Here is an 18,482-nt window from a genome sequence, read left to right as displayed (position 1 = left end):
AGAGAAAGTGCATTCGTGTGATCACTTTTGGCCGGTTATGATAACATTGTTGCACTGATGCATTGCAAATGGTGGCACAGGACATACAGAGATGAACACAGTGAAAAAGCAGACCCAATGGAATTGACAACCATTACAAAAATGGAAATCACTTGCAAACCATCTAAGCAATGAGGCAATGACATGCTGTAAAAGATGTGCAGGCAAAACTGAGTTTGTTGAATTACTACATTTAAGTATGAATTACTATATTATTTCTCATTGGGCCTACATTTAGTTTGAAGTATTATTTGCAGTTGTCACTATGACAATGAGCACACACTGTAAACACTGAATGGTCTGAACCAGTATCTGTGAGTTAGAAACCTCATGAATGGTCTTGTTAGCACCTTATTAATAGGCAGCTTGAAGTAGGATACGTTGATCAGTTGATTGAAAGGGTAGGACTGTAGAACGATAAATGATCAACTTTCCTTTAGTGTGGATGCTCACCAACGTTTTACAGTTACTGTATGTAGCCTATAGTTGATCATTAGTTGTCGTTATAGTTATTGGCTTGCTGGATAGCCCAGGCCTTAACTACACAACACTGACTTTTATTCTCCTAAAATTGACTTTCAAATCATTTACTCTGGCAAGTTTGGCACCGGCGCGCTGCAGTAGAGAAGTAAAGTGGAAGTCGAATCCATCACTTCTGTCATTTGGTTGTGCTCATAGCAATGTTCGAAAATGGGGTGGATTTGAGCTTAAAAATGACATTTACATGTCGGTTATGCCCGGAAATGCCCTTGTCTGGAGCAAAGGATCCCAATTTCAAACTCTCCAAAAAAGTGTTTCAAATTCAAAAAACTGGCAATAATGAATATTAAATGAAAAAGGATTGTATGTAGTTTCTTTCAATAGTCCTCTCTGACTTTAAATAATATCTCTCTCAAAACTGTGATTCCTAAAAAATGTGTCCGGGGATTTGGTCAACTCCGTCAGATTTGTCTAAAATCCTACATTTATCAGGAATGAGCAGGGTCAGCTACACCATAAGGACCCCTTCTCCAGCCACCCCGTTCTCTCTTCTCCTGCACGGCAAGCGGTACCGATTCAACTTCATAAACTTCACAGAAAATTCTTAGGTTATTACTATGTAATTACCATTTCATTTCTAAAGAAATATCAACTATTGTGAGGTGTAGTAAAATAAATGTGCTTGTTTAATATGATTAAAGACACATTTCCATTCAAGACCAGGGTCATGTTCCATTAGGCCACGCAATGGAAAAGGAAGTCCAGGTCGTCCCTCTCAGTCAGTTTTCTTTCGTTTGGTGCCTACTGAACATGACCCAGAAAGTTATTTGTCAGGATTACTGGACCCTTCCTGCAGAGATAGAGGTTTTGGGACGTTTGGGTGTCCTTGGTCCCAATACGTGGGATGGTTCAGAAGAGTGGTGCTTGCGCACATGGCGCAGCAGCAGTTGGCGGTCCGGTGTAGCGTACGGACAGAGGTGGCAGGGGAAAGACTCGCCTGTGTGGTGGCGTCGTGCGTGGAGATCTAAGCTCTTTTTCTGGATGCTACAGAAAGATTGAAAGAGAGAGGGAGATAGTGAGACAGACGAGGCACAGAGGCTGCCATTGAGGAGTAGAGATAGACTTAGCAAACGATTAACATGAACTCTAAACATACATTAGTGTGTGTGTGTGTGTAGTTACCTGCTGTAGGGACAGTACTGACAGCAGTAGGGCCTCTCCTGTGTGTGCGTGCGGGAGTGTCGGCGCAGGGAGCTGCTGTCGATGGAGGCGTAGGGACACTGAAGGCATTTGAAGGGCTTCTCACCTACAGGTAGATAGTTGACAGCTCAGATGTCACCAAGACGATAAGGCTTCAATCAGAACCTTTTATCACATATTATTGTCAAACTAAAAACTCTGTACAACATTATTGGTGGGCTCAGAACATTGTTTTTCAGTTTGAAAAGCTGGCTTTTCACTAGTCACTACAGGGGGCCTTTAAGGCAGGTACAACAATCTAAGTGACTGTGGCCCTCAAGGACAGGTTGGGAACTCTGCACCCCGTGTATAGTAGAAAGACATTTTTAAACCCAAAGCTGCTGTAGATAACTGTTTTATTGGGCCAGAGTAGGTAGCTACTTAAAGGGCAATTCCACCACTTTTCAACCTCATTTTCATCATCTTCAGCACAATAACAATTAATATTATGGGGTTCAGTAGCTTTCCAACTATTGACCAAAAAAAAGGTTTTGTTCAGAATTAAACTGCAAATTATTACTCTGTTGCCCAGTGCACCCCAATTCCTAAAAAAATGGCTGCATTATATTGTAAATATTGGTGTCGGCTTTCCTGCATGTTTCTCGGGGGGCCCGATGTTTATCTGGGAGAAACACTGAATTCCCCTAAACATTGTGTTTTATGTATATATCATGTCAGTGGAATGGAAAATTAACCTATATGGGATGAACATTCCGGTCTTCAACCTGATGGCATATTATGCAACCTCACTACTGTTACCATGGCCACACAGCTCTCAAAGTCATTGCTGGGAGAGAAGGTGTGGGAAAAGTTCTCTCATAAATTTGGGCCACAGCAACATCCCCCCCGCCCCTTGGTAAGAACCAACGCACAATGGGCAAATAATTGAGGGTCCAGTTACTCCTCCAACAGTGTTCCCGACACTGGATTTTGCATGTCCAGCTATTCTGGACTTGTCTCTTTACAATACAAATGTAACATTCCAAAACGTACACATTTCCCAGTCACACACACAGTAATATGTGCCTTACTACACAGGTAGAACATTGAGGTACAACAATATAATGAATAACATTAGTGTGTGTGTGTCCTTGTGCTGACTACAGTACCAGCTAGGATGATTGAATATGGTCTAAAAACGTTACCTGTATGAACACGGAGGTGCTGTACCAGTGAGGCCTTGAGCCGGGTGCTGTAGTGGCAATGAGGACACTCAAAGGGCTTGTCCCCCTGGTGGATGCCCATGTGGCGACGCATGGTCAGCTTGGTGGAGAACTTCCTGTCATGGCAGGAAACGGGGCTCATTGAGATGCATTTACAACCTGGTCATACTTTAAATAAACTACACGTTATGAAGTCTTTATAAGCACTACATCAATGCTTCAGAAATTGTGTAGACATTAGGCCTTAAAGGTTGTAGTTTGTTTGAAGTGGGCTTGCTCTATGTATCTCTCAAACACACACTGTAGCATTTACTTGATATGTGCTGCAACTATACCACCATAAAGTGGGAATGATTCTATGAAAGTTTTACACACAGAATTAGAACACTAGAATGATCATGAACCTTCTTATAAACCACCTTTCCATCCACAGCTTTTATGTGCATAAAGTCATACCATATATAAAAAAAAAATCATGACAGCTGTGATTGAAACAGGAAGTTTCAGTACAATTTTGTAAATGACCGACCAGGTCATTTGTTCGTTTGACATGGTGGAAACTTTTTGTGTTGGTAAAATTAATTATGCAAGAAATGTCAGTAGAAATGCTTTTATGCGCAAATATTGATATAATAACCATCATATCAAAGTAAACTTGGTGTCACGCGATGACATGTCCTCCCACTACAACTCGTCGGGAAAGCATGCTGTTTACTAGGCTACAGATGTAATAAGTTATGATGAACTGATGTGCTTGATGCTCAAAATATTGAGGGTTTTATTCTGGTGACATGATGATCGATGCTTGGCAAATTAAAATATTATCGTAATAATCTCATAATTTAGACTAGCCTACCTGCACTGTATCCATTATTGGCTAGAGCAGGCACATTTGCTATTTAACCCAAAGGTTTTTGTGAGACAACTCAGAGTGAGTGGAGTGGAAAATGTGATGGAAACACATTTTAGATTTTTATTTGGAACATTACTGAAAAAATTACTTTGTGCACTACGCCATCACGCTGTCACGTCCGTCGTTAGAATTCTCTTTTAATGAATGAACACCGAACAAACCAACAAAATGAACAAACGAAACGTGAAGCTATACAAAATAGTGCTGACAGGCAACTACACATAGTCAAGATCCCACAAACACAAATGAGGAAATGGCTACCTAAATATGATCCCCAATCAGAGACAACGATAAACAGCTGCCTCTGATTGGGAACCATATCAGGCCACCATAGAAATCCAAAAACACCTAGATGACCCACCCAAGTCACTATCACGCCCCAACCAACACAGAAAAAAACAGCTTACTATGGTCAGGGAGTGACACACGCACTGATTTTTATCCGCACAAAGTCCGTTTGGTGGAGACACCACTGGTGAAAATTACTTTTTTTTTCTCTTAATGCAGATTTTTGAATATTCGCATTAAAATCTGTCGCCAATTGGATGGAAACCTAGCTACTGATGCGGTAAGGTCAATGGAACTCGATCCAAACAATGGAAAGATTTGACGAATATCCACTTTGTTAAAATCAGATTTGTTGAACGTGCAACAATCTGGCATCCTTCTATCCGCCATGGTCTCCGTTCCATTGACCTCTTTACCGCATCTATGATGGTATGAAAGGTCAGCCATTTTGGCAAGGGAGTTGTTCAACCATGGTTTGCCAGTGCTGTGCTAAGAATCTTAAAATTCATAGTTTTACACTATGAATGTTTGTTAGCTAGCTAGCCATCCAGTTTTAGAGGAACAATACCATAAATGTTTCTAAATAACTGCCAATATGCCAACATTCCATTTCTACAAAACCTGTATAAACAGTATTTTTAATTATGACAACATTTTCGATTGACAATTCTTAGACAATTTCTGATATCACATGTAGGGCCGTATTTTACTATATACCCGTATTGATGCAAGGACCGGTTTGGGTTTTTACTTATTAACCTTCTATAACGGTATTTGAATGTTTGGTTTGTTAAATGTGATACGCCGTGTGTAACATCCATTTGTAGTTTACTCCGCTACTTGAGTAATCGTCATCTCTCTCGCACTCACTCAGTCAGTCACTCACTCCACACAGACCTAGTCCCACCCCGTCACAAGGAGCGCTCTACCAGTCCTGGTGGATGCCTAAATCAGCATGTTGTTTGTGCAACAGTATCTGCTAAATCAAAGAGGAATAAGCGAAGCATGAATATGTTGGCTACATGAATAAAGATTTAATGTAGCCAAAGATTATAGGGTCCCCTAAGAAACACTGCTCATCCCTTTGGTTCCTACCCTGTCACAATAACTCGTCCATGGCATTTTCATTTGTTGTCATGTCAAACAACACTGTATTCAAAGTGCCCACTATTATTTTATATTCTAACTATAGACTTATAAAACATTATATTGCCATGATTCCAAAAGTTCATCCAAGTGTTTTGATCTAAATCACAATTGCAACATTTGGTTAAAAATAAGGCCTAGTTTTTTTGCCCATATCGTGGCAGTGTGGAAATGATCTCAAATGAGTGCAGGAAATGAAGAAATTGATGGAAAGGCAGGAAATTATTTTAGGTTGAAGTTGAATTGAACAGTATAAAACAATCAGAATGGAGAAAGACCCATTGAAATAATTTAGAATATATGTGTTGCCACCCTAGGGTCACGTACTACTCATAAAGCAAATGTAAAACTTTTATTAATCAAAAACATAGAATACTGTCAAATAGTCATACCGTAAAAAAATTGAAAAATACCATATGATATTTTGGGCATATCGCCCAGCCCTAATCACATGCCTGCCTTTTATTTTCCTGCACAAGTAAAAGCAGGAAATGCATCACCTATGCCTCTACTGCCATTCATTCATATTAGACTGGTTTGGATTTCTCCCTGACCACAATGGCTGCCATTTTCAGACCATTCTGGAACTTTGAGGGGTTTAATTTAATAGGATCTCTATGGTTTTACGGCCTAGTTTTAGTGGCAAATTTATTTTGAAAGTGTATATGGTACTGAAAACACACAAAAGTAAATAAACAAACAAAGCCTCTGCAATACTCATATCTTCCACAACAAACTGTACTCTGACCCCTTGTGGTAAAATGTGTTACTGACACTTCTGAGTGACTGTACCTGTTGCAGAGGGCACAGCAGAACTCTTTCCTCCCTTTCCTCCTCACCGATTCCTCCGCTTTCTGCCCTTGCTCCTCTCTGCACTCCTCTCCGTCCTTACTTCCCCTCTGCTTCTGCCTCCACTTATTCCACTTTTCTGGCTCCACTCCTTGCAGGTCTTGTGGGTAATTGCTTTCGTGGGTGAACTTCCTCAAAGCACACCTGCGAGTTGGAGAGGGCACCGTTAAATGGACAATCTGCACTTAAACAACAACAAATCGGTCACGACGCCATTGTTGTTTTGGTAAACAGCTGAGGGATGGATGGGTTGTGGAAATATAACCAGTCTCAAATTCATAAAGACAGCCATTAATGCAAGGGCTGACCATCCATGAGATCAAACTTATAGTTTTAACCATTTGAGGCTATAAAGTGTTTGTTATAAAAAAGCTCACAGGGCATTCAGGAAGTATTCAGACCCCTTCACTTTTTCCACATTGTTACTTTACAGCCTTATTCTAAAATGGATTCAATAGTTTTTTTCCTAAATCAATCTACACACAATACCCCATAATGACGAAGCAAAAAAGTTTGGACACACCTGATTCCAGGGTTTTTCTTAATTTTTTACAATTTTCCATTGTAGAATAATAGTGAAGACATCAGAACTATGAAATAAGACATATGGAATCATGTAGTAAGCATAAAAGTGTTAAATCAAAAAAATATATATTTGAGATTCTTCAAAGTAGCCACCTTTTGCGTTGATGACAGCTTTGCACACTCTTAGCATTCAACCAGCTTCATGAGGTAGTCACCTGGAATGCATTTCAATTAACAGGTGTGACTTGTTAAAAGTGAATGTGGAATTTTTTCCTTAATGCGTTTGAGACAATCAGTAGTTCTGTCAAGGTAGGGGTGGTATACAGAAGATAGCCCTATTTGGTAAAAGACTAAGTCCATATTATGGGAAGAAAAGCTCAAATAAGCAAAGAGAAACAACAGTCCATCACTACTTTAAGAGATAAAGGTCAGTCAATTTTCAGTTGCAAAAACCATCAAGCGCTATGATGAAACTGGCTCTCATGAGGACCGCCACAGGAAAGGAAGACCCAGAGTTACCTCTGTTGCAGAGGATAAGTTCATTAGAGTTACCAGCATTAGAGTTATTGCAGCCCAAATAATTGCTTCACAGAGTTCAAGTAACAGACACATCTCAACATCAACTGTTCAGAGGAGACATTGTCAAGCAGGCCTTCATGGTCCAATTGCTGCAAAGAAACCACTACTAAAGGGACTCCCGAGTGAAGCAGCGGTCTAAGGCACTGCATCCTCAGTGCTAGAGGCATCACTACAGACCCTGGTTCGATTCCAGGCTGTATCACAAACGGCCGTTATTGGGAGTCCCATAGGGCGGCGCACAATTGGCCCAGCGTCGTCCGGGTTACGGTTTGGCCGAGGTAGGCCGTCATTGTAAATAAGAATTTGTTCTTAACTGACTTGCCTAGCTAAATAAAGGTAAAAAAAATAAGAAGTAGAAGAGACTTGCTTGGCCCAAGAAACACGAGCAATGGACATTAGACCGGTGGAAATCTGTCCTTTGGTTTGATGAGTCCAAATTTGAGATTTCTGTTTCCAACCACTGTGTCTTTGTGAGACGCAGAGCGAGGTGAACAGATGATCTCCGCATGTGTGGTTCCCACCGTGAAGCATGGAGGAGGAGGTATGATGGTGCTTTGCTGGTGACACTGTCAGTGATTCTGCAGCAATACGCCATCCCATCTGGTTAGCGCTTAGCGGGACTATCATTTGTTTTTCAACAGGACAATGACCCAACACCTCCAGACTGTGTAAGGGCTATTTGACCAAGGAGAGTGATGGAGTGCTGCATCTGATGACCTGGCCTCAACAATCACCCAACCTCAACCCAACTGAGATGGTTTGGGATGAGTTGGAACGCAGAGTGAAGGAAAACTAGCCAACAAGTGCTGAGCATATGTGGGAACTCCTTAAAGACTGTTGGAAAAGCATTCCAGGTGAATCTGGTTGAGAGAATGCCAAGAGTGTGTAAAGCTGTCATCAGCTACTATGAAGAATATAAAATATATTTAGATTTGTTTAAAAAAAACTTGGTTACTATATGATTTGATGTCTTCACTACTATTCTACAATGTAGAAAACAGTCCAAATAAATAAAAACCCTTGACTGAGTAGGTGTGTCCAAACTTTTGACTAGTACTGTAAGTATTCAGACGCTTTATTCAGTACTTTGTTGAAGGACCTTTGGCAGCGATTACAGCCTCGAGTCTTCTTGGGAATGACGGTACAAATTTGGCACACTTGTATTTTTTAGGGTTTCTCCCATTCTTCTCTGCAGGTCATCCTTCTCAAGCTCTGTCAGGTTGGATGGAGAGCATCACTGCAGAGCTATTTTCAGGTATCTTCAGAGATGTTCGATCGTGTTCAAGTCCGGGCTCTGGCTGGGCCACTCAAGGCATTCAGGTTTCGTCAGACCAGAGAATCTTGTTTCTCATGGTCTGAGAGTCCTTTAGGGGCCTTTTGGCAAACTCCAAGCGGGCTGTCGTGCCTTTTACTGAGGAGTGGCTGGCCACTCACCATAAAGGCCTGATTGGTTGAGTGCTGCAGAGATGGTTGTCCTTCTGGAAGGTTCTCCCATCTCCACAGAGGAACTCCGGAGCTCTGTTATTAGTGACCATCGGGTTCTTGGTCACCTCCCTGACCAAGGCCCTTCTCCCCCGATTGCTCAGTTTGGCCGGGCAGCCATCTCTAGGAAGTCTTGGTGGTTCTAAACTTCTTGGGGAACTTCAATGCTGCAGACATTTTTTTTGTACCCTTCCCCAGATCTGTGCCTCGACACAATCCTTTCTCGGAGCTCTATGGAAAATTCCTTCGACGTCATGGCTTGGTTTTTGCTCTGACATGCACTGTCAACTGTGGGACCTTATACAGACAGGTGTGTGCCTTTCCAAATCATGTCCAATCAATTTAATTTACCACAGGTGGACTCCAATCAAGGATGATCAATGGAAACAGGATGCACCTGAGCTCAATAAAGGTCACAAGGCTCTGAATACTTATGTAAATAAGGTATTTATGAAATTTCATTTATAAAAAAATGTTTAAACTGTTTTCAGAGACAAAAGTTATATTCTTCACTAATCAATGGGTATACAGTATATCATTACCAAGTATATTATCAAGTCCAAAATGGTTGTACCAATAGCAGATTGCCCCTTTAATGGTCAAAGACGTATGGTTGAGATCTCAACTGTGTTCAAAGACCAACTTGTGAAAATTCATCCAAATAGATTTTATACAGTATTCCCATTAAAATTCTTTAAAAAGTCAAATTTGATTGAGCCATTGTGCCATGTCTAATCATTGATTACTTCACAGAAAAGAGGGAAGAAGGATGCATTTTTATGAAATTCAAATATGGCATATGTCCAGACCAAATGCTTTTAAATATTTTGGGTGCACACAATGAGTAGGTTGGTTTGTTGCTCTGAGACTATGGCGCAGGAAGGGAACAGGTAAACTACTTACACAACATGGGTACTCAGTCCATCCGGGTTTGTCAGTCTGTCCCCAAAGGCTTTGTGCTCTGAGAGAATGTGTTTGTGCAGCTTGTCCCACGACTTATCTGAAAGACAGACAGAGATGGGACAGCTGGGTAAAATTTGTATCATCTATATTAATGTTAATGTGTTCATCCCTGAATAGGGTTGGAAGGCTGCTGGTAATTTGGGGAATTAAAGACGCACTCCTGATTTTCCTTTCGAAAAACAATATCCCAAGAATAAATACAGTACTGTACACACACACAGGGTAAAATAGTTTTTTTTTTTTTTGATTGAATGTCCTTCTTGAAGCTTGCAGTTCTAGTTCTGATCGTGGTATCGTCGGTCCCCACCCTTTCTTGCGGGAACAATTAGCTTGAGTCGTCAGGCAATGGTTTGGAGGGCTACTCCGATCCAGACTCATTGCGGAGAAGAAACTAATGTACGTGAGCGTGGCTTTTAGTCGGAGCAAGGAGTGTGGGTAGCCAGTCAACCCAAACCAATGGCCAGTATACAGTATCAGTTCTCTATGTTTGACAAGTTGTATGAGGCTGCGACTCAGAGCATTGTTTATTCATACTATGTAATGTATTCAGTGTATTATGTGATGTTTTTGTTTTTTCCCCCTGATCAGAGAAATTAGCAATTGAAGACGCTTGCATTTCCCCCCAAAATTAAGTGAAAGTACCAGCTACCTGGCTGTTCCTGCTTTCATCCATTTTGCTGGTCTCTTGTGTTATCAAATGTATCACAACATTTTCTCTTCAGCTTTGGCTAGAAAACCAATAGCTTTTTGTGTGGTTATCCTCACAAGTTAAGCCAGTCCCCCATGAAAGCAATTCAGTTTGTCCTTCTCTTAGCAACCCAACTCTCCTTGAATAGTCCAACATGTGGCAGCTCTCTGAGGGCTATGCCTATGGTGCAATTACCATATGAAGCCCAAAAATGTGATGGAGAAATGGGTTATTGACTAAACACAACCCAACACCATTACAAAACACTATACAGTGTAGTGTGTGTTTGGGACTTTTACCATTGAAAACCCTTAGAGACCATAACATAACTGCTGTAGCCTAACTGTTTGCTTGTTCAACAGGAATGGTCTAACAACTAATCCAGGCCTTTTTTGAAGGGAATAAACCACACACAGGGGCAGTTTCCTGGACATAGATTAGGCCGAAGAGAAGGACAAACTGAATTGCTTTCATTGAGTACTGGCTTGAATTGTGAGGATGATCACAATTTATTTTCATCATGCACCAAAGCTATTGGTTTTCTACCCAAAGTTGGAAAGAAAATGTTGTGATACATTTAATAAACACAAGAGACCAGCAAAATGGATGAAAGGGTGTGGCAATAGCATGAACAGGAGCATCTGGTGGGCAAAACCTGGTACTTTGACACTTATTTATAGGGGAAAATGCAAGCGACTTCAATTAATACTCTCTCTGAATGGGCAAAAACCATCAACAATACTCCAAGCCGCAGCTTCATACTACTTGTCAAACATAGAGAACTGATACTGTATACTGGCCGTTGGGGTAGGCGGCTTAATTTTTTTTTAAGTCTTACGCATTGTTAGGATGAAGTTTTGTCCAAATCAGATGTTACGTACTATATTTATCGAATGTTATCTGAATCCTATAAATTAAAATTGCCAATTTGGGTGCAATCAATTAGATTACATTTTTCAGAGATGAAATTATATTTTAACAAAACAATATTGCAGAAATGCATATCTTATTTGTTTCTATCTACAGAAACAATTTCAGAACAATCTTAGATGTTAGATGTCAAAATCCTCGTGTTTTTTGAGGTGGAACGACCCCAGAGATAATTACAGACACCTGTGATAATATGTACCCAAAAAGGCAACCAGATGTCACCTGATTAAATAAAAAAACTTGACAGATACCAAAATTCGAGTAGTTTACTGGTAAAGATTCCAGTAATAAACCCTCCCTTTGCAACTCTATCCCGAAACAATTTCAATGTTAGGTGGAATAGTAGGGTAAAATTGGAATAAACACTGAAACAGGTCCTCACCACTGTAGTCACAGTGCTGGCACGTGAAGCATTCTTGAGGACTCCGCCGTTGACTGTGGTGCCACCGCTTATGTGCATCCCGGGACTTAACACTCCGGAACTTCCGGAGACAAACCTGGCAACCATGGGGCCTGGTGCCCCTATCTTTCTCTTTTTTTCCCCGCCGCATCCTCTTCCCGTGGGCCCTCCAGTGGCGCTCCATCTCCCCCCACACGGCCGACGTCCAGCCACACTGAAGGCACTTGAAGCCCCTGTCCCCGTTGTGACATTTAAGGTGGACCTCAAGCAAGTGTCTAGAGGTCAGGGTGGCACGGCAGAGGACACAGAACAGTGACCTCCGCTGCTTGGGGCCATGAGGAGGGGACTGCTTTCCCTGGGACTGGGGCATTTTGTCATCCATCTTGTCATCCAAGGAGGTGTCTGACTCCAAACCCTCTTGCCCGATGGGAGTTGAGGGAAGCTGGGTACCCGCTCGGTCTGAGAGGCCCTTGTTGGCTGTGGAGATGCGACAGAGGCCCAGGGTCATGAGGTGAGCTGACTGGGCCATCTCATCATCCTTGGCCTCGTTTATCACCACCGAGCCCATTGGACACGACAGGTTGACTGAGTCGGCAGCGTCCAATCGGAACACGCTCTCCTCTTCGTCCTCCTCACCATGTCTCTCATCCTCCTCAAACAAAGTGCTCACCTGTATAGGACCAGAGCAGGATAAACAAAACTGATTATCAGCTACAAATCTGAGTATATATTGCCGACATAGAATTGGAAATTACTAGTCCACCTTTCTATCCTATAGTGATAAATCCACTCAACTGGAATTTTCACTGCATTTGAAACACACATTTTCCCCCCTAGTTAAACTTCTCTCTTACCTCACAGGTCTGTGCAACGTGGAGACTCCCGTCCGAGTTGGAACTCAGGGCCATGTCACATGACCGGGGACTGATATTGGGCAGCATGCCGTACATGGGCAGCAGGAAGGACATGCGCTCCAAGCCCATATGATCCATCTGGTCAGCATCCTTTGAGACGGAATGGAGGTCATCCTCCAGGTTGTAGCCTGGGGAGCCATTTTGGTCCAGTTCATCATCATCTTCTCTGTCAACTCCCACCCCTACCTCAAGGCCATTGTCCTTCTCAAGACAGGGAAGACCAGGGCAGGAGGAGGCTCCTAAATCGTGCCTCTCCAGTACGTGTGTTTGGATACTGCCTTTTAGGCCACTGGTGAACTGGCACACTCTGCAGCGGTACACTTCAACCAGGAAGGCTTCGACTAAGGAGGCCACTTGGGCCTCCAGCCCCTTAGCAGTGACACAGTACAAGGAGGTGACCGTCTCTTCTGGAAGGTGTAGTGTGACTGGCCTGATGTCCTGGAAATCATAATTGACTGGACTCGTCATCTGGGTTGAGCTAACATGGGGAGACAGAGGGATTGCATGAGATTAGCATAACTAAAATGTTGGGGATGCAACATTAGCTTCGTTTGAACTACACTTGTCCTAGCCATACTCCGATTAAGCAAGATATTCTGTATTCAAGAGACATAATGAAGAGAAAGTCTTGCTTAGTGTCTAACCTTACACTTGTTGACCATGCATAATAGGAAGAACTTAGTCATAGCACTACAAGTCAAGCTGGCTAGCTGTGGAAAATGCATGCATGCGAAACTGAAATCTACAATAAATACTAACACATGCACGTAGGTAGATATTGAAGAACACACACTGAATTTTCTGAAATATGCAACGTTTCTATTTACAACGATAGCTAGTTAGCGTTCATTACGTTTGATAAACATGGAATCGCGCTGAATTAAACTCACTCGTCACCACAGAGCCCAATTCCAGGTAGCTAGCTAGCTAACGTTACCTAGATCTACAGTACATAGCAAGACATATACGACAACAATGTCACATTTATATCAGCGATGAGTTCATGCTGTATGAAATGTAAACACGTCGGAAACGAACTGGATCCCAACATGCCAATGAGCCAACCTGCTGACTTTTTAGGGACCACTGACTGTTAATGGAATAGTTCGTTTCAGTGCAGTAAATTACATATAGTCTTATAATTATATAATAGTGTGTGTAACATCAAAATATAGGCCCAAAGAAGATTCATTATTTCGAAATCTCTTATATAGGGGATACAGACAAAACGCAAAATGGTCATTACTTTACATACAATGCCTTGCCTTGTCTTCCTATCCATTGCGCATGTCCAAAGTAAACAATGAAAATGGCTGCCATGGGTTTCATAACCGGTGACGGCGAAAGAAAACAAGCGTAAGACATTTTTCAAATTGTGTTTTAGGCACGATGTGTAGTTGTCGCGATAGGGTGTCCTGCGTCTGGTCGTAACAAAAAATGTGAAAAAATAATATTGTATATAACAGAGAGCCTGTTTCGGTGCTGTAGCTAACAAACGTGGCTAACTACAGGAGCTAACGTTAGAAGAAATGTGACATTTGTAATTGAAACTAGCTAACTTAGTTATATAGCTAGATGTTTAACGTTATTTAGGTAGGTAGTTAACGTTATGTAGCTATCTTACAAGTCAATGTCAGTTATGAAACTCGGAGAAATACCGGTTAGACTAATTGAATCCGGTGTGCTTGTTCAAGACTAGAACACAATTGTGAAACGACTGGGGGTCCCCAAGGAAAGGTCTGAGAAACACTCAAGTTGCACCACTAACGTTAGTAGTTGTGGAATAAACCAGCAATAGTTGTCAAATTAACCAATTACAATAGACCTTCCCAGTTGACTAATCATTACCCTTTCATATATCTTTTTTGTTCGCAGGGGAGAGGATGCAGAGAGCTCAGAGAGGAGTGGCAATGAAGAGGAAAATGAGGACCTGTCAGGTGAAGAGGAGGAAGAAGGAAGTGCCGGGAAGGTCGAAGCCGGTTCGTTGAAGCTCCGCGTCGCCGTGAGCTCGGCCAAGACCAAGAAGAAGAAACACAAGCACCGCAGCAAACACAAGCGACAGAAGCACGTCTCCCCAGAGGACAAGGAGCGGCGCCACGGGCACCGGCACAAGCACAAGAGGCACAAGCGTAAAGACAACCCCTCGACCGATGTCTTCTCAAACTGTGGGGATGACGACGCTTCCCTGTACTCCTCTGCCAAGCAGCCAAGACTGGAAGATGATGAGATGGCACTTCTGGAGGAGCTGGAGAAACAGAGGGCCCTGATACAAGCCGAGCTAGACGGTGAACTGACTGAGGGGGGCAGGGAGGTACAGTCGGACATGGGGCTCATACTCCAGGGCTACCACTCTGAAGAGGAGGAGGATGGGGAGATTCAGGTGGAGAGGGAGCGCAATGGGCAGCACTGGTGTATAGGGGCAACAGGTCCCGGGTCCGACTCAGGCTCACAGACCGCTAAGGACACCTGTAGAGGACGACGAGAGTCGACGGATGCCGGAAAAGCTAAGCAGATCAATCCCAATAAAAATGCCAGGAAGAGCAGGACAGACGGGAAGACCAAGGATCGGATGAGAGGACGGAGCACGTCCAGGGATAGAGACAGCAGAAGACATTCCAGGAGTTCAGAGTGCTTTAGGTCTCCTCCTGGCACTAGCAAGCAGCCTTCCCCACCGGCTCAGAGCAGAGGAGCCCAAAACCAGGAGCCCAGCGGCAGCAACCACAAGTCACCCGAGCACTGCAAGGCTAGGTGGCCAGATAGGGAATGGGACAAGGACAAGAAGGCAACCAAGTCCCCCGCCAAGGATGCTTCCTCTGGGAAGGAGAACCGCTCTCCAGGCCTGCGAGGGAGGCTGCCAGGCCCCGCCCTCCAGCTGCAGCGCAGCACGTCCCCATCACAATGTCAGAACTCCCTGGACTCATCCTCAGGCCCCCAGGCAGCTGAGCGAAGGGCCATGTCACCGTCACCACCCAGAGGGGGCCACCCACGCTCCCCGGAGAGTCGAAGGAGAGTGATGGACCGAGTGAGACTTCCACCTGGCAGGTGAGATTTTTTTGGGGCCAAATGTCAATTCAAAAACAAACACAGGTGTGTCATAAACATACACACATCCGTCATAAACACACACATCCATTTGTGTTCAATACAGATAAACAGGTGCTATTGTTTTTGAAGAGGAGATGTGTCCTCTCACAACCAGGAACAGAATTCACAAATTAATTTACGGGTTAACATATTGTGACAAAACCATCAGCTCACTCTCCTCCCGGGATAGACCATGAGCATTGGAATGGGAAGCCCTGGGGTGTATTAATTAGTGTACACTGTAACTAAAAAATTTGCAACAGAAAACATTTTGAAACGAAAAGTAGCGCTTATCAGGCAAGTTCAGGTGAGACCTCCCCATTTTGTCCGGTTGCTTCCATTTGGTTTTCAGTGAATACACCCCTAGTAATGTATCGGGAGCAGGATACTTGCAAGATCACTGTTATTTCAGATAGACCCTTGACAGCTATCAGCAGAAACAATGCCAATAAGAAAAAACAAGTGCAGATCTTAGTGCAAGAAAGACAAGTACTTAATTGCTATATGGGAGATGGCACTTCACATGTCGTCATGCCACGATATTCCCAAACAAACATAGTCCAGTGTACATCATCCCCACATTGAATCCTGTCCAAATAAAACCAGACCCACTTTAGGTAATGCATGGAGAATATTGAATGTGTAACACCTTATCCTTTTGTCACGTGATCTTCAGGATGTGGAGCCAGGAAGAGGCAGGGGTCCGTATGGACGCCAGCCCGGCCCTAGGCGCCCGGCGAAGGTTCAGCCGCTCACCTTTCAGGCGGAGATCGCGCTCTCCCAGGAGATGCAGCAGGTCACCATTCAGGAGGAGGTGGGTGGAGGACAGGTTCAAAAGTGTTTTTTAGTATCCATATTGGTGCATGTCTCATTATCTGTATAACCACTACCTGTGTTATGTATTTGAGTCTAAAACTACAGATACAGCGCCTTTGGAAAGTATTCAGACCCCTTGAATTTCCCACATTTTGTTACGTTACAGCCTTATTCTAAAATGGATTAAATCTAGAAAAATCCTCAGCTATCTACACACAAGTTGATGACATAATGACAAAGCGAAAACAGCTTCTTAGAAATGTTTGCAAATGTATTAAAAATAAACAACAAATGCCTTATTTACACAAGTATTCAGACCCTCTGCTATGAGAGTTTGAAATTGAGCTCAGGTGCATCCTGTTTCCATTGATCATCCTTGATGTTTCTACAACTTGATTAGAGTCCATCTGTGGTAAATTCAATTGATTGGACATGATTTGGAAAGGCACACTTCTGTCTATATAAGGTCCCACAGTTGACTGCATGTCAGAGCAAAACCAAAGCCATGAGGTCGAAAGAATTGTCCAAGACTCTTCCTAAAGCTGACCGCCTGGCCAAACTGAGCAATCGGGGGAGAAGGGCCTTGGTCCGGGAGGTTACCAAGAACCCGATGGTCACTGTGACAGAGCTCCAGAGTTCCTTTGTGGGCATTGGAGAACCTTCCAGAAGGACAACCATCTGTGCAGCACTATACCAATCAGCCCTGAATGGTAGAGTGGCTAGGCAGAAGCCACTCATCAATTAAAGGCACATGACAGCCAACTTGGAGTTTTCCAAAAGGCACCTAATGGACTCTCAGACCATGAGAAACAAGATTCTCTGGTTTGATGAAACCACGGTTGAACTCTTTGGCCTGAATGACAAGTGTCACATTTCGAAGAAACCTGGCACCATCCCTACGGTGAAGCATGGTGGTGGCAGCATCATGCTGTGGGGATGTTTTCTGGTGCATGGACTGGGAGACTAGTCAGGATCAAGGGAAAGATCAACGGAGCCAAGTACAGAGAGCTCCTTGATGAAAACCTCCGACTGGGGCAAAGGTTCACCTTCAAACAGAACAACGGCCATAAGCACACAGCCAAGACAACGCAGGAGTGGCTTCGGGACAAGTCTCTGAATGTCCTTGAGTGGCCCAGCCAGAGCCCGGACTTGAACCCGATCAAACATCTCTGGAGAGACCTGAAAATACCTGTACAGCAACGCTCCCCATCCAACCTGACAGAGCTTGAGAGGATCTGCAGAGAAGAATGGGAGAAACTCCCCAAATACAGGTGTGCGAAGCTTCATACCCAAGAAGACTTGAGGCTGTAATCACTGCCAAAGGTGCTTCAACAAAGTACTGAGTAAAGCATCTGAATACTTAGTGGCAAGAAAAGTATGTGAACCCTTTGGAAATACCTGGATTTCTGCATAAATTGATCTGCTTAAACTAATTACACGCAAACAATTATACGTTTTAATGTCTTTATTGAACTCAGCGTGTAAACATTCACAGTGCAGGTTGGAAAAAGTATGTGTAACTGGTTGACCCTTCTTTGGCAGCAATATCCTCAATCAAACGTCTTCTGTAGTTGCAGATCAGACCTGCACAACGGTCAGGAGGAATTTTGGACCATTTCAGCTTCAGTGAAAATAGAAATCTCATTGGTTTATCAAGACCAGTCCCCATGCTTGTTTCAGAGCAGTGTGAAACGGTGCTAAAATAGTTGTAGGCTATTGCTTCAAATCCTATTGCTTCTAACTTCAATATGCTCTTTAAATAAATAGACCTACACCACTTTTAACAGAACATTACTCAACACTAGTGAGACTCATGTCGCCTACAGTATTTCTGAAAATGTGACTCTCCGTCAATAATCACATATAGAGGATATTTCTGATATTTCTTCTAATTCAGTGATATTTATTCCCATATTAATTTGTTATGGATCCATAACTAAATAAACATTGGCATTTTGAAATAGTATTTTTATTTTATTAACGA

At 42.9% G+C, this 18,482-nt stretch overlaps 2 protein-coding genes across 11 annotated transcripts in view; one reads left to right on the top strand and one right to left on the bottom strand.

The window, feature by feature from the left end:
• Positions 1-1,182: 1,182 nt before the first annotated feature.
• On the bottom strand, positions 1,183-13,649 carry LOC139551219 (zinc finger protein 84). 2 transcript variants are annotated; one of them, XM_071362694.1, is made up of 8 exons: positions 13,489-13,649; positions 12,539-13,076; positions 11,667-12,354; positions 9,607-9,703; positions 6,061-6,261; positions 2,904-3,037; positions 1,702-1,825; positions 1,183-1,563 (listed from the first exon to the last, which is right to left on the bottom strand). In XM_071362694.1, the coding sequence occupies exons 2-8, from the start codon at positions 13,064-13,066 to the stop codon at positions 1,356-1,358; spliced, it is 1,980 nt and encodes a 659-aa protein (XP_071218795.1). In that variant the 5' UTR covers positions 13,067-13,076; positions 13,489-13,649; the 3' UTR covers positions 1,183-1,355. The 2 variants fall into 2 exon arrangements, with proteins under 2 accessions (XP_071218795.1, XP_071218796.1); XM_071362695.1 differs by having other exon boundaries at positions 13,452-13,639.
• A 139-nt stretch (positions 13,650-13,788) lies between these two features.
• Positions 13,789-18,482, top strand: part of LOC139551218 (serine/threonine-protein kinase PRP4 homolog) — a 28,026-nt gene continuing 23,332 nt past the window's right edge. For all 9 annotated transcript variants that reach the window (XR_011670223.1, XR_011670228.1, XR_011670226.1 and 6 more), the window contains exons 1-3: positions 13,789-13,954; positions 14,474-15,640; positions 16,359-16,496. Coding sequence is in view for 3 of the 9 variants with exons in the window: in XM_071362692.1 (XP_071218793.1) it covers positions 13,902-13,954; positions 14,474-15,640; positions 16,359-16,496 (1,358 nt within the window). In the remaining 6 variants the exon portion in view is untranslated. The remainder of the gene's footprint in view (positions 13,955-14,473; positions 15,641-16,358; positions 16,497-18,482) is intronic.

The sequence above is a fragment of the Salvelinus alpinus genome, chromosome 23, assembly GCF_045679555.1.
Source record: "Salvelinus alpinus chromosome 23, SLU_Salpinus.1, whole genome shotgun sequence".
NCBI lineage: Eukaryota > Metazoa > Chordata > Actinopteri > Salmoniformes > Salmonidae > Salvelinus > Salvelinus alpinus.
Note: the sequence above shows the minus strand (reverse complement) of the source record. Positions and strands in the feature narration are given on the sequence as shown.